The sequence below is a fragment of the Pogonomyrmex barbatus genome, unplaced genomic scaffold, assembly GCF_055798465.1.
Source record: "Pogonomyrmex barbatus isolate J1 unplaced genomic scaffold, ASM5579846v1 scaffold23, whole genome shotgun sequence".
NCBI lineage: Eukaryota > Metazoa > Arthropoda > Insecta > Hymenoptera > Formicidae > Pogonomyrmex > Pogonomyrmex barbatus.
This window is the reverse complement of record NW_028297120.1, coordinates 654007-680043: the sequence shown is the minus strand read 5'-3', so window position 1 is coordinate 680043 and position 26037 is coordinate 654007. Positions and strand designations below refer to the sequence as shown.

Sequence of the window (26037 nt, the reverse complement as noted above, 5' to 3'; positions counted from 1 at the left end):
TAATTGAATTATGTCGACCCTTTCCCGCGGGGACAAGGACAAGGAAAAGGACAAAGAGGAGGGGGTGGGCGGAGAGAGAGGGAGGGGAGGGGGAGAAGAGGGAGTGGGAGTGGAAGGAGAGGGCGCGCTTTTGTTTGGGGGAGAGAAACGATTGCGGGGACAAATAGGTGGGTTCGTGTAACGGATCGGAGCGACGTCGTCGTCACAAGCCGCACACAACGGGCACAACGTCGTTGCACACGAATTTGCATAAGAGACACGCCGCAACTGCGCGCCTCGGCGCACAGTCTCTCCTTTTTCCGAGAACTCAATTTTCTATCGTCCGATACTCTCGAGCGCGCGCGCCCGTTTCTGTCGGCTTATATAAATGGGCTAATGCCCTCCTCCCCCTCTTCCCCCCTCCCCGCCCGCCCGCCCGCCCCCCCCCCCCCTTTCCCCTTCCCCGCGCACCATTGCGGGCGCGAGTGTGAGCTGGAAAACGCGTATCGGAGAAAGCTCAGACGCGCCTGAGGAGTGACGAAGATTTTGCCGAAGATTTTTTTGCGATCTCCCCGAAGATGCGTCGCATCGAATCGATCCGTATGCACTACTTAAACTACGTGCCCCGCAAACGTAGATTCGACTTAGAAAAGTGAAAAAAATTTGTTATTTCGATCGCTGATACACGTGACATCCGTGACGTTCCGGAACATCTTGAACCGGAAAAAAGAATCTTAAATCAAGACAGATATTCTCATAAATAAGAACACTATGATCTCCTCAGATCTGTGTAGAAGATTTTTTTTAGTCTTAAATTGAGCAAAAGTAATATTTGTTGACGTAAATTCAATCAAATCGAAACTAAAATTTTTTAAGAAGATTGTTGCTTATTGAAGATTGCTTATTGAAGATTGTTGAATATTCTTGCTTCTTGTATATGAGAATATTTGTTTTAATTTAAGAGTAATTTTTTTTGTGCGTGCTTTTATTAAAAAAGTTACACAGACACGCGTCGTCGCTTATAATGAAAAATCAATTTTGAAATCATTTCACGCTTTTACTCTGATTGTCCGTTTTAATTTGTCGGATTAAAAACGCGACGTGAATGGCGGTGAGGGTGATGACGGCGTTTCCCATTATTTGCGTGAGACTTGACAAAGAGCGTTGGCAACGTGCGAAGAAAATAATTCTCCCGGGGGATTACATTCTCCATTGAAACCTAACGCCTAACGACATGTTTGCCTTTGTAATTACAGGTGGGCGACAGAGACACGCTTACGTCAGTGGCGGCGCGATTTGATACGACGCCATCCGAGCTGAGCAAATTGAACAGGCTCGGAAGTACTTTTATTTATTCCGGTCAACAATTATGGGTACCAGCGAAGGGAGAGGGGCGTCCAGGGGGCGGATCAGCCGCGGATGCACCCAGCCCTGACCCTTGCCACGATCACGAGTCCCAGGATGACCTACCACCCGAAGAAAAAGGTGATTCTTGTCTTATTTTATTTAATCCTCTTTAGTATAGAGTCGTTGGGTTATCATAGAAATGTTCGCTGAGACAGATATTTTCCTGTTTACATTCAACAAAGAGGAGTTACTCCGGGAGTCTTTCATTCCTAATCCTTTTATTCTGTAAGCGGCATACCGGTTAAGATTTTATAGTGGCGGATTTAGAATTCTCTCCGGAAAGGAAGCTTTAATCTTAGAATATCTTCTTCTAGTCTTTTTTGATAATTTATAATTTTTAAATTAAAAGAAATGATTCTTGTCTTTGAAAAGGTAGAGAGAAGCAAAAATTTATTTACATATGCATACGAAATTACAAATAATTGATAGTAATAACAAATTTTCGAGGAATAATTATAAATTTATTAATGACACTCCACCCCTCGAATTCGCACCCGCATAGAAAAGATTTCTGGATTTAATGCTATTACTCTTCGAACTAGCATAAAATAGGATCGATCATATCTGACCACAATCATATTTATTATAAAGAACAAAATATTTTAGTCTTAATTGGAATATTCTTAAATCTAGAATAAAATGATCTTGGTGTTACAATAAATGGTAGCATAACCTTACACCAAATATATTGGCGCTAGTATCGAGCATTATATCGGGCGATGATTTATTCTATATGCAAGAATAAACAAGCTTAAATTTGTAAGTATTATTCTATAATTCAAGACAAAATGTCATGTCTTATAAGTTAGCGGATCAAAGTGAGCAGAACCAATTCTAACTAATATTTTTATTTATTGCTCAATTGTTGCTAAAAAGTTGCCAAAGATGAAAATGAAAGATGAAATTTGTTGCTTTGTAATTTTTTTTTTAAATTCCGTTAAAGGAAGATTAAGTTAGCGGGACAATATACGTGTAATAATAAATATTAGAAATATTGTAATAAAAATAGCAGAAAAATTTGTTGCTCATTTGTTGCTCTCGAAATATGCGTGTTCCGAACTTTTTGCTCGCGAAATAATTATAAACAACAGGGAGAACCCACTCATTAAAAAAAAAAAAAAATTACAGAGCAACAAATTTTCTTCTTTGGCAACTTTTTAGCAACAATTGAGCAACAAATAAAAATATTAATTAGAATTGGTTCTGCTCACTTTGATCCGCTAATAATAAGACGTGACTTATAAGACGTCAAAATGTTAATCATATTTAATTCGAGGCAGAAAAATAGAAATTATTAATTTAATTTTATAATAGAATCAAATAGAAAAAAATTTATATAAAAAGGAAAATATTATTTGGAAAAATAATTTTATTATAATTTTATATTGCATGAGATAACGATAAGATTAAATGCATCAAGAATAGTTTTCGTCTCGTTACTAGAAATCCTTTTTGAGAGGGCCGTTATTGGACGGCTCCCGAAATAAAAGAAAAAAAAAAATTAATTTACATATATATTTCTTCTTTATATATTCTTTTATGATAATTGCAATCCACCTACGTTAGAGAATTGGACGTAGCTGGGCTATCGCCCATTTGGGAGTCTGTCGAAGGACGACGCGCCTCTCCTCTTTTTCCATTTACGTCTCTCTTCACGAGGGCGAATACGAATTAAAACGCAGATCGTATCCTTATTCTCGTTAGATTCGTCGTTCTGTAGCCTATTGCGCATTATGCTAATGCGTGAGACAGATTTGACACACGCCTAGTGACGTGGCCATGAATAATGCAGCAGGATCCGCTCGGGAACACGTCGTCGTGTGTGATTGGCGCTAGAGCTTCAGCTCTCACCTGACTAAACACACAGAGAGAAAAGAATTGGGATATCGGATGTTATCTGCTTGCTGTACAAAGTTCGACCGGCCGAATGAATATTAATGCGTTATCACACCGCGCGTTACGTGGTGACTCGGTGGAGAGATCGATACCGGGCGCTAACGCGATTGCCTCTTCGCGTTTTTATTTCGCCCCGTCGCCGCCGGGGAGCCGCGGAACCGCCACGTTTCACCTGTCGATTATTGGTAGAAGTAGGTAGCCGAGGTACTCATTCATCATGACACGCTCATGCGACTAATGACTAATTGGGATAATTTTGGGATTTGACCTGAGCGCTTGTATCATGTGTCAGAATATTGCGTTATCATACTTTTAAATTGTCACGCCTCTCTTGGAACTGAAATTTCGAACGCGGATTCATTTTGTAAGAGAAAGTCAATTAGAAAAATTGTGTAGGAGATCACTAAATGAGACGTCAAATAGAAAAAAAATTTATATAAAAATGAAGAATGTTATTTGGAAAAATTACATAATGTGTTCAACCGATAGAAAATTTACATAATAATGCAAGATATATTTTGTTATTTCAATATAGATTTCACATTTACGTTTGAATTAAGAAGACAATTAAAAAGAGAGAGGAGGGTAAGAAGTATGGGTAAAATGATGATGACTAATTTTTCTAAATTAATAACAGACAATGCTTCGGTGCTTCAAGCTTATTAGAGATCTGTAAGAGAAAATCTGTAATCTATTATAATTTGAATTTAATCTGTCAATGATAATAAATAATATAATAAGAAATATGTTTCGAGTACATCGGTATATAATTTTGTGCATACTTTTATAAAGAATTACAAGTATAGTGAATATATTTTCATTTTTTATATTACATTCTTTTAAATGGATGAAATAAATATTTTGAATGGATGAATAAATATAGTGAGATAAAATAACAAATATTATGGCAGAAATTACTTAAATAATTGTTTTTGTTTTGCGCCTGTAATTTTCTTTTATTTTAAGTTATGTAGTTATAAATAATTGTTATTTTTGTGTGTTTAAATTTTATTTTCTTAACATTTTTCTAAAGTTACATTTTTATAAATATTTTTTGCTTATAGGTACTATTTATTTATATTTTGTTGTTCAAATATTATAATAACAGAATAATATAAAAGTTTGTAAAACAAATCAAGTTTTATTCATAAAAAATTAGTTTTGATCTTCATCATCTTACCCGCTATTAAAAATCATTTTAGCCACGAAGACGACGAAATTGTTACAGAAATTTCTTAAAAAGTTTAAATTATACAAAATTTTAATTTATTTATAAGCTTTTCAATTTCTGCAGATGATGGGAAAGACTTCAGCTAATTAGATTTATTATTTTTACGTCACCATGGAAAAAATTAATAAGATTACCATCTTACCTTCTCTCTTTTCCCTATACAATTTTTGCTTTAAGTCTCTAAGAAAAACGAGATACTTTGGTATATCTTTTTCTACGAGTAAGTTACGTTGACGCGAATAAATCGTAACGTGTGTTCACGTGAAACTAATCGAATTTCCTGGGCGAAATATACTTGCTTAGTTTCTTCGTGACAGTCAATTAATATCCGCGGTTGTACGCATTTGCGAGGGACATGGTTAACGTCGAGTCGACGTTACACAATTTCATGTGATTCACCGCTCGGCTGTCCGTTTGTCCGTTTAGCGGAACAATAGCCAGGCGAATTGTTACGCATACCCGCTCGAACATCAAGTTTATTTATGTCTTCTTCTTCTTCTTCGGGAATCGCTTCGTCACCGCCACGTCGCACTGCTTGCAACGTGGCGTAGAAACACGTATGTCGTGCACGCGATCGCGACATTCGCGACATACGACACGTGCACGCGTCACGTTTTTTGCGGCGTCGCGGGGGGGAGGCGGAGGGTGCAGAAGGAGGAGGAAGATATATCGATCCGTGGACCTCTCGTGGATCTCTGCGGCCCGGACGCATCGCGAAAAATAATTGCCAGGTTTGAATAATTGCCAGGTTCGTCGCGTGATTCGACGCAATATTGAGTGACGCGAAGGCTATCGGTATATGTCATCTGGTCATCTTTCCGCGGAAAAACTGAGGTCAATAAACGGCGAAAGGGTCAGGAGACGAAATGTGAGACGACGATTTTGATTCCTACGACGTCCTATATCGTCGAAACCGTATTTAATAATTTTTTTCCATTTAATTTCTACACTTTTGGAAAAAAATGTGTTGAATTTAACATAAATCGCATGTCCCGGTCCATTCAAAATTTTGTGTTAATTTAACATAATATGGATGTGTTAAATAATAACATCGACACTACGTGTTAATATTTCAACAAAAAAGAAATGTACTCTTGATCTTAATTTGAAATTAATTGTGTGTTACAGTTAACATAATTTTTTAATGATAAAATAACATGAGACGCATCAAAATTCAAGAACTGTGCCGAAACCACACAAAGAATAATAACAAGTCATCCCCACTCCTGTTGTAGAGTAAAACCAATATTTTTTTGTGTAAATTTTAACATATTGAATAAATACGAATTGTGTTATTTTAACACATTTCTTAAATCATTTTAATAATTTTACATTTTATATTTGTTAAGATTAGTTAACATAGTAGACATGTGTTAAATTTACTATATAAATATGTAGGTTTATTTAACACAAAAATTTTAACAAGGACCGATTTTAACACAAATACAAAATGTTTTTTTACTGTGTACCTGGTAGCTTTTTCGATTTTTTTTTTTTTCAAAATCGCCTCACTTCGTTACTGTCTGTATGAAACAAAGAAGTAACGTTTATTTTACCATATAAATCACCTTTGATCCGGATTTAATTTATCCTTTATCTTTTTTTTAATTAGCACTAAAAAAAGATAAATAATGTATGTATAAGTAATGTATGCGAAGGCTATCGGTGTCTGGTCATCTTTTCGCAGAAAAACTGAGGTCGATAAACAGTGAAGGAGATGAGTGATGAAATATGCAACGATTTTGAAACGTTATATATGTGTTTCGTCACATTTAGTTTTTTTCATTTAATTTCCATCTGCGGTTTTTCCAATTTTTTTTTTTTTTTTTTTTCAAAATCATCTCACATTTCTATATAACAGAAGTAATGTTCATTCTACTATGCAGATTACTTTTAATCTGGATTAAATTTATACTTAATCTTTTATGAATTTGTAGCACGGAAAAAAGATAAGAAAAATAAATTAAACCGAAATAAAAGTTGTAATTTACATTGACGGAAATGGACGAAGGAAATGTAATGTCCTTAGATATACATATCGATTACAAAAGGATTAAAAAGTTTCTTTTTTTTTTTTCTTTTTTTTTTTTTTAATTTGAGATAGATTGATTTAACTTGGCTTTAGATTGAGATAAACTGATTTTAATTCTTTAGTTTTTCTGCGAGTTATTTTTTTCTGTTATATGTGCAATATGCATGTTGTGTGAGTTTCCAGGACTTTTTTTTTTTGGGGGGGGGGAGAGGAAAGGGTTTTATCAATTCTATTTATATATAAACAGCGTTAATAAATTGCTTTTTAAATATTTTAAAACTTAGAATATCTCGTTCTTGATTTTGAATGAGAAAAATATTAGGTGTTTGTAAATCGTAACTTTAATCATAACTTTTTTTTTTTTTCAAATTTCGGGGAGAGGATTTAAATCCCCCCTTCTCTCTGGATGCATCCATGAGCAGAAGGAAATCATTTATTATTTTCCGCTGAGATTGGTTCGTTTCTTTATATCCACAGGAATAGCCTGTCCTCTCAGCGGAAAAAAATAATTGCAACAGTTGTAAATCGTCGGTCGTAAACCGTCGCGTTTCGCTGAACGACAGTTTGCGAAATGAAGAATAAATCCTGGAACGTTCGCATGGGTCACCCGGTATATCGCGGTATATCATCAGCTGATCGATCGCGGTGCAAGCCGCATAAACATGGTTCTAACCTGTATGCCAGCGGTAATAATGACCGTGCTACGGTCGTGACGTAGAGGCAAATGAAACGGACGATGTAATTGCCGATTTCGTCGGAATTGTACACGCGTGACTCGTTATTCGCGTTACTGCGACGAATAACGAGTCACGTCGCGACTTTCTGGATGTGAGGTTAGCCCGAGCTCTGACGTGGACAGTGGTGATTAAAAACCATTATCTACGTCCTGCACGCATTTCCCCATAAAGCCTCATTGCAGCCAGATTGCAAAATTTTTCGCAGAATTTTTCGAAACGAGATTGTTATCAGCTCTTGAAAGTGATCCAAGTTAAACGGAAGTATCTGTCATCGCGATTCTTGAGATGAACAACGTACTTAGGAATCGAATTTCTTGTCGAGACTTGTGCGTCTGTCGAGAGATAAAAATTTGGAATTATAAGAAAAATAAGATACATGTATTATGAAGAATCTCATCAAACGTTTGTCTCCATTGTGCGCTTGTCTTTGATATAATATTTGATTTTGCAGAACTGCTGGACAATCTGAGACCAGTGTCACCAAAACCAGGCCATATGGAGCGGGTTAAAACACCTCTTGGGACTTCTGGTGTGACTACAGATGAGGACGAACAACCATTTAGAGAAAGATTTCTGAAAATTAATGTCAGGCATATCACGGATGGCCAGGTAATTTTTTTAGATCTGTCTTTTAATACCTAATAAATCTTGTAGTTTAACACTTCTTCAGTTTTCAAAATTTTCCTTAAATTTTTTTGTCATTCTTTTAGGGAGTAGTTGGTGGTGTATTATTAGTGACACCAAATGCAGTTATGTTTGATCCAAATGTATCTGATCCTCTTGTTATCGAGCATGGTGCTGAATCTTACGGAGTGATTGCCCCAATGGAATTTGTAGTCAATGCTGCGATTTACTATGATATTGCGCATATGAGAGTCTCCCATACCGAGTCCGGCAATTTGGACAAAAAACCTGAAATTTATTACATGAAAAAACTCCAAGTAGATAATCGTAAGTGTCAGTCTCCAGGAAAAGAGGAGAATTTTCCTGAATTAGCAGGTGACGATAGCGAGAGCGTGTGTAGCTGCGCCGAAAGAGACGGCGACGCTTTTCCAAAGGCCTTTGAGCGTGAGCTTGTCACTCCCACCAATCTTCAGAGTGTATGTGTTCTTTTGCCGTGTTAACGTTCATTATGAAAAATAAAGTGTTAATTGTATCTTAATTAATAAATATGTCGTTATTACAGGAGGAGAATTCAACTTCGACCAAAGATAAGGAGAAAGAGAAAGACAGTAACGAAAAAGAAGAAGTTTGCATTGGCGGTCAAGCTAGTAGAACTTTAGAGGAACGTAGACGTTCTATGCTTGATCATCATTGGGCAGTTCCTAGCAAAGATCGGAATACGTTTTCTGTTGATGACGAACAACAAGATTCTTTAAATTCTGATAAGGTAATTTATATTTCTGTCGTAATAGCACATGCGAATTTAATAAAGTTTATGTTTTTATATAATTACAACTGTATATCATATATGAATTATTTATTGCGATAGGCGGAACCAACTAAATCAAATGCCATTCCTGAAGACGAAGAAGGATCTCTAGTCAAATTGTCGTGCCATGATTCTGGTATTGATATCCGTGATCCTAATCCACCTATTCCAATAGTACAGCCTATACCATCGAAAAAAGTTTACTCAGACGCGGACATTGTCTTATCCTCGGATTGGGTTCCGCCGATAACAATAGCACCAACGAATATTACATCTTCGTTGGAGGCCACTTCAGCTATTAATGGCAGGAAGAAAGCCAGCTCGGTGTCCTTTAGTTTGGAGAGTAACGCAGAAGAACCCGAGAAGGATGAAGAGCATAAAGAGGATGATAAACAGGAAACTCGAAAGAACAAGGTATATTTAAGTTTAACGTTTGCGTTGCAATAACGCGATACTTTTTATAAATATATTTTATATGAAATCTCTTTAATATCTTAGATGCTAAAACGTCTATCATATCCATTGTCCTGGATGGAAGGTTTAACTGGAGAAAAAGATGACGACAGCAGTAAATCCATCTCTGATAAAATGTCAAGCCTTCCGAATAGTGCAGATTCCCATCACTCTTCTGTTTTCAGCAAAGTCTTTTCGAGGTGAACAAATTTATGTCATTTTGATAATTATCGACAAATAATTTAGCGTGTTTAAATTACTTTGAACATATAATATTTTTACAATTGCTTTTCACACTCTTCTATTTATCTGTGTTAAGAATGAGTAACTGCAAAGATGCATATTTACAGACAAACGAAACAGACGATCTTATCGCTTTTATTTTAATTTGCTTTTTGCGAACTTTTAGAAAATATAGTATACAAATGAGGTTATTTATTAGCAATTATTCCTTGTGTAATATGTTTATTGCGTCATTTTTTGCTAAATAAAGTTAATTTTATCTTTGTGAAACAGATATAGCCTCATTTGTTGTAACATAGTGTACATTAGCTACTCGCATAGGACGAGCTTATGGCATATGAAAAGCGTTACGGGGTACAAAACTCGTGAAAGGAATATATAAGTGTATGAAGGTATATATTATAGATGGTCGGTCCACTCATTGTTTCCGAAAGATCGATAATTATTACGCGATTATGAGGGAACTTGATTATAAGGGAACTTGAAGACGTTTATGCTGCGTCTGCACGTTGCTTATAATACAAAGTTAGATATTCATTATGCTTTACTACCATTTCTAACATAACTAACAAAGAATATGTAATGGTGGTGGAAAAAAGCTCGCCGATCAACCTGGTGAGTGACTTTAGCTCGGGCCTGTTTGCTAAAACCCCCAGCGAAGAGAGTGGCGGGGGCGGTAGAGCGGGCGGAACTCCTCCGCTTACCGCCTCCTCTCTCTCCCAGGACTCCAGCAATTTCTCACCTGGTCCAGGAGGCCTCATCGGGTGAGTCTGGACCCGATCATGACCTTGCAATGTTATGCTTCCACTTTTCCTTAGTCCTCTCTATTCTTTACCTAATCTACTTTTCGTCTAATCAGCTTCCATATGTGTACCTGTCAATTTAGAAACATTTTGTCCCAGTAAGATCCTCTCTAACTTATAATTATGAGAGAGACATTGTATTATTTAAAAATCTATATATAAACATAAATATTACAGCAATAAAATATTAGATATATTGTCAAAATGTTTTGAGGATTTTATTATACAAATGTTTCTCTCTCCCACACAGTTTTCCATTGTTTCGCTATTATTTTTTTAATTTTAAAGACACTCTAGGATTGAGGACTCCTGCTCTCAGGTAAATCATGTTATTTGTTGAAAAACTTTGGTGATAGACACTGCTGGTACTGCTCTTCAGATCATTTAGTAATTAGCCAACACATAATCAATTTAACACATTGTTTAATATTCTCAAGCAATCACATGATTTATTATTCGTCATATATATATACTAGACACACCTTGATTGTTAATGTTCCTTATTGCTATTGTTATTGATGTATTATACATATCGCTTCTGAATTATGAGGATATGTCAACTCGTGACGTGATATAATTTAGTTTAGAAATTTAACAGTTAACATGTACTTGTTGTTCAGAAGCGTTTGGAATGTTGTCTAACGAAAAAAAAACTTGTTCCTTCTCTCTTACAATTGGAAATTTTTCACAAATTTCCTTTCAGACGGTCTTCCGTGGGTACTTTTATTAGACAACAACCTTTAACATCTTCCGGCAGCAGTAGTGTCGATAGCAGTCGAGGTAGCAAAACTTCCACGACAGCACCCCGATTGGATTACCGCAGTATGGTCTCGGTCGAGGATATGCCGGAATTGTTTGTGAGTTTTGACAGTAAGTATCACGCTCGCATAGAGACGTATCCATAAAGTATTTTCACGTCCTACCGGAATGGATAGTTTAATAATCATGAAGACATACTCCAACAGACTTTCCTTTTACACGAAAACACTTATCTGTTACTTTCATATGTCATTTATATTTAATATTATAGTATTGATATGAATAGAAAGAAATTGATATAAGTGACGATAAGGGAATGGCAAACGGGATTAATACATCACGCACTGCACTTGCCCGAAAACGCATAGATAGCTTTTTAAACCGTGTTGTTTTGCCAGTTTATTGTCCCTATCTCAGAAGAATTTCGAGCGCCTTTGGCTATAAATTATTATCTGCGCGAGAACAATTATTTTCATGTTTTCGAAATTTCGTTAAATTTCCGTTTTAAACCGCCAGGCAAATTCGAGATTAGTAACCAAATGCGCTTATCTTGGTGTACATTAAGATCTATCATTGTTAAATCATACTTCTTTATCATTGTCAGTCCCATGTATTATTTTATTAAATAAATGTTAAATATCACTTTTCTTCGATGTACATATAAATAAAACATTTATTGAATATTTGAAAAGAAAGTAACATATATTCTATTAACGCACATAAATTCATTTCATCAATCTCATATTTTGAGCTGGATTTCTTTGAGAAATATGTACTTCATTAAATGACATTTTATTATAAAAATTTTATTAACAACAAGCACTTTCATAACATATTTCTTTAAAAACAAAATATACGAATATATCTTCAGAATCTTGAAACCCTTTGTGCCACGTGCATGACGAACGCGTCTTGTTTCAATTGAAATGACGTTTTAATTGTCACACTTTAAAGCATACCTAGCATAGAATATCAAATTTTTACGTCTCAATCTCTCCAATATAATAATCGAATAATCATTTAAAAACAAATTGTGTCACTTTTATATAACGTGTGATTTGTTCGATTGTTATAGATTTTCGTATTAGTAACTGTTGTTTCCGCATTAATTACTCAATCATCTCTCTGTCTCTCTCTCTCTCTCTCTCTCTCTCTCTCTTTCTCTCCAATAATATCTATTATCTATTTCAGATTAGCACAACGGGTTTCATCATTTAGCTAGCAATAGATTCATACTAATGCAGTAATGTCATTTGTTTCTGTTGCCCCTCTAGTCCAAGCACCTAATTTTCCCGAACTCGAAGGCCTGGGTAGGTTCATACAGTATTAGCTTGCTCTTATCCTTGTGCCGCAAATTCCCAAATTCTTCAGTTGCCTCTTTCGTACGTTTGTCGAACGTAACATGTTTTTTTTGTTTTTTTTTGTCTTTTACTGATCTTATTTACTGTCGTGCATTAAACATGATTTGCGCAACTTACGGGCAACTATACACCGTACCACCTGTAATGGTTATTTCCATTTCATCACCATTTCTTGTTGCACACATATATATATATATATATTTTGTCCAATCTTCTACAATATCTGTGTGATACGTATGTGCTATCCATCTATCACGATATTCTATCTTCGCCGTTCTTTCTTTCCCTTTACACGATAATTCTTACTCTAACACCCTCTAATCACCTTTTTATGATAATGTGCTTGCCTCGTCTTCCAATTCTTATTCTATTTCGTATTTTCAACTTATCTGTGTATTTTTGTGTGGATGTGATTTTTTTTTTTTTTTTTTTTAGTAGTTCCTAAAGAACCTCACGGAAGTAATCTCACGTATATATAAGTATACGTATATACGAGCTTCTTATCGCAACAAGATTTTCCTTTGTTACGACGAAATCGTGAGTCATGTTGCCTGAATTCGCGGATTTTATATCGGAAAGATAAAATCGATTATAAAAAAAAACTCTTATTATTGGAGTACCATCCGATCTATCATTTCTGATAAACGCATTTCTGCATTATGTAGAATTAATCCCGAGACCTGCACGATCTTGCGAGGATCCGCCGTTGTACCTGAGGCTGCGAACGGGAAGACCCAAGGACAAAAAGATACCACGGTCGACACCAATTATGAGCTACGGCAAAAAGAAGCTGCGTCCCGAATACTGGTTCAGCGTGCCACGCAACAGGTAATTATCTTTCACATTCATTATTCTTTCGATCTCTCACTTATCGGATTTCTTATTGCGACTTGATACATATAACGCCAATATTGAAAAATCTCCCCGCCGTCAGACTATTTTAGTTTGTATTACGATTTACAAACTATAATTGTCGTCTAAACTTGACAAACTTTGCTATCTTGCGCGATGCCAAAACTCGAAACTATTATAACATTATAACTCAACGAGAATTTGAATGATGCTTATTTCCCTGTCGAAGACTCTCTTTTATGATAAGATTTATTACTCTGCATGTAAAACTTTATATTACAAAAAAAAAAGTTTATTATAAACAAATTTGGTCGTCGATGGAATGCGGCTTTCGGACATTAACATAACTCGATTCGCCTTTCTGTTTCGTTTCTGCGGGATTATCGAGTTTGTGATAAACACGACAAACAGGAATTTTCGGAATTCGTGCATTCCTGAAATTTTATGCGTTAGGATATTGGTTTTTTTTTTTTTTTTTTTTTTTTTAACGATCAAGTTGTCGTCGAAAAAACGAGTCGCAGGCGCCACGTTGTCCGCGATAAATCAACCGCTTGATCGTACGCGAATAGATATTCGTCGGTGACGTTTCTCGGCTGGTAAAACACGCCGGTAAATTTCCTTCGGGCGAAAGCGCCCGCTATTTTTGGCTACGTACGGCCAAGCTTACGCACATCTTCTCGAAAGAATGGCAGCCAGAGGAACGCGTTACGGAACGGACACGTGCCTCGTCGCGAGACACGCAAAATAGATTTTCGCCGGATCCTCTATTTATAGGCTCGCTTCGATGCTCGATCAAGAGTTTACCGACCACCAGTGTTCTTCTTCTTGTTGTACGTGTTTAAAAAAAAAAAAAAAAGCATTTAAACTAACGAACACACTTTGTTTTGCACGTGTGCAGTATGAAAACTTAACGTAGGAAAATCTGAAATGACGAGGATGTGTGCTACACGATTTTTCGAAATTCGCAATTTAGACGTCGGTCAGATTATGTTTGGATTCTTATTTCATTTTCGCTTCAATTTCTGTCATCGTATTTCGCATCTCGTAATAATACAAAATACGAAATGCGTGTTCTAATTTTGAAAGAGAAAAAAGAAAGAGAACGAGAGAAACATGTCTCGCATTGAAGGTTGTTGTTTAATTAAGATAATGATTCTTAGAATTTCGAAAACACCTTTCGTCCACATACATCATGATATCGTACAAATCTCGTTGACAGACATTTTTATGAGTGCCACTTGTTTACAAATATCACCGGTCATTTCCCAGTACCGCGATTGTATCGACCAATATATATATATATATATATATATTAAGATCAGCTCGAGTGTTCGTCCAGATTAAGATCTATCAAGAGCGACCTCGTTTCGAATCAATCAATTTGAATTCTCGGTAATCGCTCTTATATCATCATCAGATAAATTATAAATTGCCAAAAATAATATTCTCATTAACGCTCGCAAGTGTTACAAAAATAAAATATCGATACGCACGCGATTTTAGCGAGTGACAGAATTGGTTTTTTTTTTTTTTTTTCCGTGTGTGCACTTAATATTTAAAAAAAAAATGTACACGCACGTAAAAAATTCTCACTTCTGATATCTTTTATTAATATTTTTTTTTTTTTTTTTTATTAACTATCACCGAAGAGACGAGACTTTATTTAATTTGAAGTTAAATAAGAGTTTATAAATAAAATTCTCAATCACGATGATGCGAGCTGAAGATAAAGTTACTGGAGTGGTCTATAAAAATGTAGACATCGTGGATTAAGATTTATTTTTGCTACGACGCATGCGACATTTTTTTATTCGTTACACTCGCGATTTCTGATAACGATATCTGACGAGGATTCGATTCCAAGTGTTTGACTAGAATTTAAATCTTACTTATCTACTACTACCTTACTTACTACACATTTATCAAATATAAAAATTATGAAGAATTGCAATAATTTTTTTTGAGTAATACAGCTTTCTGAAATATTTAAGATCAAATTCAATTAAATTTGTTGTATCTCACTGATCACTAATTCTAAAGAAATAAAACTTGAAATATTTGAAAACATAAATTTAACACGCAACATTTGATAGGCAAAGTGTTATAAGAAATGTAAGATACATGATGTGGTGAACTTGGTCGAAAGTTAAATAAAAAACTTGAAATATCATTAATATTTAATTCGATCTGAAAAATTGCTGAAATACATCTTCGGTGGATTTATTCAACGGAGTTTCCAAGTTTTATTTGTCTAATCATCAATCATTTATAAAACACATCGAATTTGACTGAAAATTAAATTTGATCTGAAATATCTCAAGATTTATGATCGGGAAAATATTTTTGGAATTTTTCATAATTTTTTTTAACGAAAGACACAAGTTTTATTTAAATTCCACCCGATCACTCGAGTCAAGAGTTTTCGTTGAATTGAATTGAAATTTGATCTTATATCGCACTATTTTAATAACTACAAAATAATTCTATCGACTCGAGAATGAATTATGCGAAAAGAAATAATTTCATATAATTTTTATTTTCGAAAATATGACGAAAACGTGTCGAGATAAATCTTGCGTTTACTCGTTTAGAAGAGCTGAAAAGAGGAAAAATTGCGAAAAGCTTTGATCAGAAGAGAAACTTCCCGAGTCGAAATTTTTATTTCTGCTTTTGATCTTACTTTTAAAACATTTATAAATTCTGCAGGATTGCGACAAGTTTATTTTATATTCTTCTCTTTTGCACCTGAAATAAGCAATAAGCAGTTTCCTACTTTGAAGTTCAAAAGAGGAATTTCCGACTATCTTCAATAAAATTTTATGACTCTAAATAGAAGCTATAGAGGTATACGACTAGTAGAGATATACGATTTACAAAATTATACATCATTCCATTACGATCTTCCTTAAGAATTCTAGTAAATGTGATGTATTGCATCGCAATTTTTTATCGCGGATGTAATGAATATGTGCACGATTTTGTATCATAAACGCGATGTTGAGTCGCATATTGTTTTTTTTATCATAAATGCGATTTTAAATTACATATTTTTCATTTTTACATAAATAAATAAATAAAGATAATATAAAATAATATAAATAAAGAACAATATCAAACATGTTAAATATGTTAAAAATAAACTTATAATAATATATTCTACGTTTATATCGGAGTCAAATGTATATTTATGTAACATGCGAGGAGATAATTTTTTGTTTTACTATTTCTATATAAATATTTGATGACTGAATATTTTATTACGATTTGAATTATATTTGCGATTGTTAATATGCGAGTTTGCAATTAACAAAAAACTAATTGCATATTGCATTGCGGTTTAAGAAAAAATGGCATGGTATTATATGATATATTGTCAAATCGCACATCGTTATTGTTAAATAATATAAAAAAAAATTAACTTGAGTATTCAAAACAGATGTAAAAAGTTTAATTGATAATGGAAAGAATTTTTTATTATAATTTATCACAAAATTCAATAAATTTTACAATGTTTGGTGATAAGCTTAGGTCAATTTAATACAATTTGATATATCATCAGTAACAATAAGAATTTTTAAAATAATATAAAAGATTTTTATAAGCTACGTAGTACAAATTAAGCAAAGTGTAAAATGTTTTAAAGCAAAATTTATAGAAACAATCGTATTAAACAAATTTTTTAAGAAGTTTATTTTTTAACTTTCACAAAGTTTACAAGGACATAATTATGAAAACATTTATACACAATGAAAAAATTCTTGATATATTTTCTTAATACTATAAATCTTTGTGCTTCTGTCTTTGTGTATTTCAAAAGATCTTTGTTAGTTTCTTTTTCATTTATTTCATTTAATGCAACTAAACGAACGACGAAAATAGTCAATGATCGACATTACCGACTGATTATAATACAATAAAATTATCACGCACGATAAAATTGTTATTAATTGTTATTAAATTGTTATTTAAGTTGAATTAAAAATATGCTGTGTTATATAAAATTTGAGATATTTTATTATCGTTTTACTTGATATTTATTCTATTTAAAATAATAAAGAATCATTAATTACTTAATATTTTATTATATATATTTTAAATATATATAGTAATTTTAATAGATATTTTAATCAAATTTGAAAAAAATTTAATAATCTTATAATACAAGTTGTAATCCATCAATCATTCAAGTTAGTAATTAGCATAGCATTAGCATAGTTAGTAGTATAGCATATATATCCGTGTACATCGTATACGTATTCATGTAACGTCATCAATGTAATTTGCGAGTTTTTATGAAGACAATCCATCTCTTTGCACAAGAATGATTAAGTCAAAAGCATTAATATCGAAATGTTAAATATTTTTTTTTGTTTTTTTTTTCTTTTTTATTAGAATTAGAAAATATATGCATACAATAAGACAAATTTATTTTAAAATTGCATTCAAGAATTCTTTAATTTTTTATGTGGAATTTTAAACGAAAGTTCCTGAAAAAATTCAAGGAATTTGTTTATAACATTTTAATAGACACAGAGTAGATAAATCAGACCAAATTATATGAAATTTTTTGAAATCGTATCCATAACTACCATGATTTTTTTAGGGTTTTACATTTTAAGAGAAAACGCAGAGGAATTTTGATTCGGTATATCGGCGCGATGTACGGCGAGAAATTTTCCGTGAAACGCGTACAAAACAAAAGTGCAGGTGTACCGAGCGAATCGGCGGCACGTGACGCGTCCGCCTCTCTTGACGTTAGCGCGACGTATCTGATAGCCGTCCCTGCGTTGTTTTCCGGTGGTTCTCCGGCTTGGTAAAGCGTAAAGTGTTCGCGTATTGCGTAGTTTCGCGCGTACGCATCCCGGGAGTTCGCCGCCGCGTCGCGCGACCGAAAGCGCGAGCCGTGGACGCGATCGTCGGCGCGCGAACAAGACGTGGATATCGCGAAGTGTGCCGATTGTCGGGAGGTTAGAAAATCGGAGATCGCGTCGATCGCGAACACCGAGATACGCGCCGAAGCGACACGTCTCGCGAGCACGAACGATCGGTCTCGCGCGCGCGCGCACGCGCGCCGTTAGGCCGTGACTTGGAGCTGGCTGACGCGTGACGTGTTGGCTTGGAGCCACAATTCCCTTCGCCTCCCCCCCCCCCCCCTCGTCCTCGGCGCGACTATGAATCGGGCGATAGACACGGTCGGCGGTGTACTGAATTTTATTTACGACCGCCACGTAAGAGGGACGATGACGAACGTGATGCCCTTCCTGCATCGCAGGTAAGGCTAAGGTTTCGCATCTATCGTGCGAGGAATTTTTTCGCACGTGTCGCTTAAAAGAACCCAACTGCATATCGCATCGCGACTCAAGAGAGGAAAAACAGGATGTCTACTTAAACTCGCAAAAAAAGTTCTCTGCGAATTTCCCGATTTTCAAATAAATTTGTTTTTAACAATTTTACGTCAAAGTGAATTTTTAAATATGTATAAATAAATATGTTTTTATCGTGGAGAGTCCTTAATATTTATGCACAAGGAATTTCTTTGCACATGTCGATTAAGAAAGAATCCAGTGGAACTTCACTTGCGATTTAAGAGGAGAAAAACAAGATGTCTACTCAAATTCGAAAAAAAATTCCCTGATTTTTCAAGACAATTTATTAAACATTCTAGAAATGAAAATATTTTTAAATGTATCTTACAAATGAATATATATTTGTTGTACAAAGTACAAAATTCTTAATATTTTCCATTCGTAAAAGTTTACAAATTGTAAAATAAAATTAAGAATCAAACGACTTTCAATAATTAAACTTGAAAGATTTTAAAAGAAACATAAGAATTCTAAAATAAATATTTTATATTACATAAAATTTGAAAACTTTATTTTTAAAAATTACAAACAAAAAATTACGTAGTACATAATGGGTATAAACAACTTTTATAAAAATTACTGAAATAAATATTCTTTGTTAAACAAAATTGCATGCCACACGAAATCGTTATCCTCAATACTGAATATTAGATTAATCGTAAAATCAATATGCCTCGATAATTAGAGTCCACTTATCAATTCATTTGATAAACTCCCAATTAATAGAAAAACAAAATATCAAAAGAAGCAACTTCAAAAAAATTCTTTAATTTTCGAATGAAATTTCTCGAAAATTCCCTGATTTTCCAAAGCGTAGACAAATTCCCAGATTTTACAGGTAGTAAAAAAAAACCCAGCTTGAAAAATAATGCGTTATCGCAATAAATAATAAATCGGTTGATTAAAATAGCGAAGTGTACAGCTCTCCAGAAATTCTCTATCTTATAATTCATCAGCACGTGGAAAAAAATAATGTCGTGTTGTTTCGACGAATGAAATATATAGCTTAAAACACGGCACATGATTGCAATTTGTTCGCGTCGCGATACAAGGACACGCATTGCGAAACGTCGCGCAGAGCCTGCCGGTAGCCTGGCTCGACAACGAGCTGGACAAATGCATATAATTGATGTTTCCTGATTGATCTCCCATTTTTTTTTTTTTTTTTTTTCATTCTCCTCTCTCTTTGCAGAGTGGACGATCTGTACAGGTTCATCCACGCGTGGGTGCCGAGCCTCTACGGCGAGCTTGATGAGAACTACTGGCGGGAACGCGGCTACATCCTGTCCGACACCGACACCGACCTGTCGCCGGAGCTGTCGCCCCACGAGAGCGGCGAGGGCGCGGATTCCACGGAGGAGAGCAAGACTCGCGACGGCCAAGGCGACGACATCAGCGAGTTGACGAGGGAATCCTGGGAGGTGAGTCGACCTGTCGATGCGCGACACGGGGGTGGCGTCGGTGGATATTGGAAATTAACAGTAGCGAGATACCCCACCCCCTCCCCTCCCCTCCCCTCCCCTCCCCTCCCTTCCCTTCCCCCCGTTGCTCTTTTCTAGCATCCAAGTAGAGACTTTGTCAGACAAAGTCACTGCTTAAAAACAGTCTCTTGGAAGTTTTGTCCTTGATAAGTGGATCAAACTTAATTACTTTGACTTTAAATTTTATACATAGTTCGCAAGTCTGTTCGCTTGTTGTCTGCAACTTGAGTCTCCATTTTAATAGATTAATTCGAAAGTCTCGCTCGTTAACGACGGGAACGTTTCGAGGGGAGGAAATATTTGAGGAAAATGTTTGAATATTTGATTTGACGATCACGAGTTCAAAGCCCCCTTGCAGAGAAATTGATTTTACGATTCAATGCGAGATTGTTAATTTCAAGTTCGAGTACAAGTTCGATTTTAAATGAGGAGAAAAGGATTATTATTATCTGATTTGTATCTCGAACCTTACATTGACCTCTTTTTCCTAACTTAACTTTTGCAAACATTCCAATTTATTTTCGCTGATAATCCCGATCCTCGTGTCGACCGGCTGTCAAATAGTGCGAGATACGTTAAATGTTTCGCGGAATCGCGCTATCGATGGTAACACCAAAGTCCACTCTATTTGACGGTGGTTGTCGTCGATTTTTTTTTTTCGACGCGAGGATCGCGCCGAGGTTTTATCACAAAATGATGTTCGCGATCCTACGAGGATATATCTGCTAAACGCGGCCGATTCTATTGTGGCCGACAGCTGATCAAGGCCCCCTACGTAAAGCTGTACAGCATCCTGAAGACCTCGAGCACGTCGGCCGATTCCGAGCAGATCCAGGATCCGGAGGTATTCGATTACTCCGCCCTCCTCCCCGGTGATCGATGATATCTATATCATTAGGCACCCTATTTGCTCGATGTTGAACAATGCACCTTTTAGCTAACACCGCCGCACCCTAGACCCTTGTCTTAGATCTCGGGTGCACCCTCCCTCCCCCCCCCCCCTTCCCCCCTCTCGGCGTCTGTCACGCGATGTTGCGGCCGTGCCTATATCGTTTTGGTGTCTTTTTTTTTTTTTTTTTTTTTTTCTTTCTGTTTTAACCCGTCTTCCAGTCCGCTTCATCCGCTTCCGATGGTTCGTACACACTCGATTATCGTGTTGTTTCGCGATACGAAATGAAGTATGTAAATTTTTTTTTTTTTTTTTTTTTTTTTTTTTATATTAGAGATACTTGCGCGGTCTCACATCCTCGTTGTCTCATTTTACATTCCCGCGATAATTCACGGGACATCATCAATGCACAGACCAGCGGTATGATGTACGGGGGAACTTTATTTAGTAGCGAATTTATTTAACGATGACTCATGACTGCTGTTTGGATTTTATTCAGAGCCAGGTTTACCTTCCGGTTTTCTTATCTCGATTCACATCGCTGCCGAAAGCAGACTGCATGTACCTGCGCTCCTCACCTCGTCGTAGAATAGAATTCTCAACTAGAATTTAGATGTATTTGCAGCATGCACTCGTTTGATGATACTCTCCAAAACTCAGCATGCACGATGTTTTTATCGTATCGTATTATTATTATTATTATTATTATTACATATTATTACCGTCTTTCTCTTTCTCTCTATATATATATATCACATATCTATGTATATTTCTATCACGAAACGTTCCAAGTACAGTTTTTCCGTTTATGATTCCTCGCATTTTTATTATCCGTCGCGCGAGATTAAATACAAACTTTTTCCTATTTTTAATCGACTTCTCACGGTGCGACTTCATGCAAATCGATGCTGCGTCGCAAAGACGCATAAATATTATCGATTCCAAGGCGAAATGGTAATCGTGACAGACATAACGTTATGTCGCGAGACTAAACTCGAAGTGGAGGAACGTAATAGTAGTAGTTGGTACTAGGTATAAAAGGTATAAAAGACCGGAAGGGTCTATTCTCTTTGAATATTTACATTGTCTCAAAGAAGATACCCGAATGTCTCATTAGAGAGAGAGAGAGAGAGCATTCAATTCATATTTCCTATTATGAAACGGATAATCGTTGCAAACCTATTCACGGAAAAACGAGTTTGGATACTTATGTGCGTAATAAATACTTGCGTATACCTTTACATGATGTAAGCGTACAATAATATAGACCAACTTGTGTCAAGAGTCATCACTCTATGAACTGCTTGGCGCTTGCATAATGGCGATGCATTATTGATGAGGATTGACACAGTCGGTGTAAATTGACACAGATGTAACAGATAACATTTTCTCGGGAGAATATTTTCCGTCTCGGTTGTTCGTAACACGTAGACGCACTTTTTTTTCTTTGTAAGCATCTATGAGGCTAAATTGAAAATGTTCCTCTGTTTTTATCTCTAAGCGTTATCTTATTTCGTAAAAAAAAAAAAATGTGATGTATTGATAGGGTAATAAACTTTTTGAGTTTTATCGGGTGAAATAAAGTTAATAATAATGATTTTATCGGGATAAAAACAATTTGGCAATCGAAAGAAGACACGATATATATCGCAATCAGATCATCCATATCCAGATAATAAAAATTGATTGATTTATCAAGATGCGACATAAGGATATATAAAAGCTAAAAATACAAATTGTGTCAAAACATGCAGTATATAAAAATAATACTTAAATTCAATAGAAAATAAAAATTTGTTAAGAAATAGATTATTCAATATAAGACGTTGAAAATTGTTATGTTGGAAATTGTTACAAAGCTCATTTTTTTAAGTGTTATTTATGTAAGAATAATTCAAATTTTTTGATAATCAATGAAGAATTGTTTTAATCAAGAAAGATCTCATTATTAACGTAACAAAAGCACTCTATAATTCATTCGCAGCTAGAGAATTTTTCTGTCCTCGAATACTTGGCGAACTAATCGTCCAAAAATAAATAACAGGATGTCAAGCTTCGTGCATGCTTTAATTTATTTTTAGATGCTCGCTCAGTGTTTATCTTGAAGCCGCTCAAAAATATTCGTTTCACTACAAAATATATGCACATGCAAAACTTTTCACAAAAGCGTGTTGAAAATTATTAATTTTAACAATACAATGGCGGTAAATGCTTGTAAGATAAAACATTAAAAACTGAAAAGTTATAAATTAAAGATGAAAAATTATTTTTTACTTACTAAATGATTACTGATTAAACAATTTTTTTACTGATATTAATATATAAAGTGAAAATGAATAAAATTTAACAGTAAGTTAAATACATTTCAATTGTAAATAATTGTTTTGAAGATTGGATAAAAGTCTCTTTTTTAAAATTACAAATCTTCCTTCGCGTGCAGAAAATTAAAATTTTTAAAAAAATTAAAAGTTATGAAATACAATATTTTTCAAATATAACCTTACACTCTTCCATTTTTATAAAGTTCAGAAGATTCAATTGGAATCTAATAGACACAGACAATTTCTACACCTTCTGCTGAATTTTGCTCAATATGTTAACGTCAATTTAGACTTAGAGGGAAGACGGTCGTCACTTACGAGAGCATTTGCGGGAAAGGGAAGATGAATAGGGAAGATTTTTAGGACAGCTGTGGGTAGCACGTGCTGCGCAGCTGAGGATGCGCAGTCGTGAGGAAAGCTAAAGTATATGCGCCGCTCGTTTTCTTCTTCTCCCCTCTTCTCGCTCGTCATCACTTTGTATGAATGTATTAGATTTATTCCGAAAGCTCCAGTATCGCTTCAGTCCTTGCCAAGTGAAGCTCGGTTGTCAAGTGACTCGCCTAGAATAAATAAAGAGGAAATTAGATAGTAGACTGGCGTGCGTTAACAACGAAGTAACTTTCGGCTGCTTCATGATTAATCTAGCTAACTCTAGTCGGAGAATGTCAAAGGTCGTATTGTCGATATAAACAAATTCTCGAATCATTTGTGACGATTTTTCTCTCTCTCTCTCTCTCTCGAGAGAGAGAGACATTCGCGTTAGTAGAAAAGAAGTGAAAACTAAGTTACATTTGTTTTGTGACTCGCTCTTTGCGTCTTTGGAAAAAAAAAAAAAAAAAAAAACTTTGTGCCGATTGAAGAAACATTCGTTCGAGTGTGAAATACAATGTAAACGACTTTCGCACGATTTTCCATTTTGCGAACGAAAGAAAGAAGGACCGAGGAAGAAGGTGCCGGTCGCGATTTTTAGTGTCTATTAACGCGAACACCCGAGAAGATGCCGAGGTCAAAGGTGCCGAATCCGATCTCCAAGATCACAAAATTCTTGAAACAGAAAACGAAGGTAAAAGTCAAAATTGAGACGAGCATATTCGCGTCTTTTAACCGCTTTTAAACGCTTCCTTCTCTCACACGGAGCAAATACAATTGTGTGTACAATTGTCAGAGATGTAGTTCAGAGTTACATAATGTCTATTTCATCTCTCTAACAGAGGCTGACCATATCGAAACATCTTAATACTTGAATCTTTATATTAGGCACTATAAAATCACATAAAAATTAAGATTTTTCACATAGAAGACTTTCAAATCGTAACATGCTTCTTTAGATAGAAAAAAAAACTCTAAATGCACAATTATTTTGTTCATAAATAGTAATAATGAAAAATTGTTACGTAACGTTTGCCGCAATTATTATATTATATATTTATAATATAGCTTTATTACGTATTTTTATATATATTTTAGCTGCCGTATGCATTCGACGGGTTAATTTATTCACGAATTTCTTTCACTTAAAGTATATACTAAAATAAAGAAATTATTTACGTATGGTATTGTCATGTCCATGTAATGTTTACGGCGGAAACGTAACGATATACGTAAGAGGTATGCATTCGCTTGCTGATCTGTTTCGCATAATTTGCACGCTAATGAATCGAGAAGAGCGGCTTTACACGAGGTATTTAACACAACCTGTCGGGTTGGTCGAGTCTAAGCTCACCTTTCACCGAACTAGAGAGAGAGAGAGAGAGAGACAGAGAGAGAGAAAGAGACCGTCACCGCAAAATGCGCCGTTCAGAATCAACCTCTATGTCGACTTATGGAAGTATCATTTCAAAGATAATGCGTACTGTCGGTTATCGCATTTATAGCAGTTTCTCTAAAGCGGCAGATAGAAGTTGAGATATAAAGAAAGTGAAAACTTCTTGAAAGTAAAAAAAAAAAAAAGATTTTATATTTCGCTTGTCTTAAAATACGTTCGAAATTTATTCGTTCGATCAACCCGATGAATAAAAGTTATGATTTTATGGTAGAAATTTATAGTAAAATTCTCTCTACAAAATATTGGATATATGCAGCGAGATAAGTTTATTGTAATCGGGATTAAATATAGAAAGTAATGCGATCGTCAAAATTAGCATTATTGAAGGATGCAACAGAAATAATAGAAAAAAATAACGGGATAATTCGGTATCAGATTACATTTTCTTGAATGTAAACTTTCCCCATGAATAATGATGCAAATTGAAATTTGAACAATTTAATAATAAGAATGCATTTATTTTACTTTCGAAACAAAATTAATCAAATATTTCTAGTTTGCCTACAATAAATTCAAATCTTTTGGTACATATTAATATAATTATAAATAACGTCGTTGCACTTTTGTTATAAAAAAATCAACATTTGTGAAAAAGACTTATTCTGAAACATTAGTCTTGCCACAATGATTCATAGAATAATATGGTAATTAAAACAAATTTTAATAGAAATGTTTATAAGAATCTTCTTAAGATTCTAAGTTTCTAAGAAAGAAAGTTTTTTTTCTTTAGCTTGTTTTGTTTCAATAAAAACATCGAAAGATATCAGCTAATGATAATTAATTTTACTTTGAAGTTTTAAACTTTAGCAAAAATATGTAGAATATAAAAAATTATAATAAAAAAAGTCATTCTTAATTAGAGAATTTTATGAGAATTTCTATTAATTAGACTTTCTATTAATTAGAATTTCAAATTTGTACACAATATATTCGAAGCATAATAAATATACAACTTTCATTCGGGGCAACA

At 34.8% G+C, this 26037-nt stretch overlaps 1 protein-coding gene across 15 annotated transcripts in view; it reads left to right on the top strand.

Annotated features, from left to right (window-relative positions):
• Positions 1 to 26037, top strand: part of mtd (TLD domain-containing protein mustard) — a 147895-nt gene that overhangs the window by 106953 nt on the left and 14905 nt on the right. For 10 of the 15 annotated variants that reach the window (XM_089078479.1, XM_089078477.1, XM_089078475.1 and 7 more), the window contains 11 exons: positions 1236 to 1464; positions 7734 to 7891; positions 7993 to 8382; positions 8469 to 8672; positions 8775 to 9128; positions 9213 to 9367; positions 10010 to 10174; positions 10917 to 11083; positions 12999 to 13161; positions 19744 to 19972; positions 20790 to 20876. In XM_089078479.1, coding sequence (XP_088934605.1) covers positions 1236 to 1464; positions 7734 to 7891; positions 7993 to 8382; positions 8469 to 8672; positions 8775 to 9128; positions 9213 to 9367; positions 10010 to 10174; positions 10917 to 11083; positions 12999 to 13161; positions 19744 to 19972; positions 20790 to 20876 — 2301 coding nt within the window. Of the gene's footprint in view, positions 1 to 1235; positions 1465 to 7733; positions 7892 to 7992; positions 8383 to 8468; positions 8673 to 8774; positions 9129 to 9212; positions 9368 to 10009; positions 10175 to 10916; positions 11084 to 12998; positions 13162 to 18043; positions 18458 to 19743; positions 19973 to 20789; positions 20877 to 23252; positions 24306 to 26037 lie in introns of those variants that run through there. The other 5 variants (XM_089078470.1, XM_089078472.1, XM_089078473.1 and 2 more) reach the window with 5 other exon arrangements.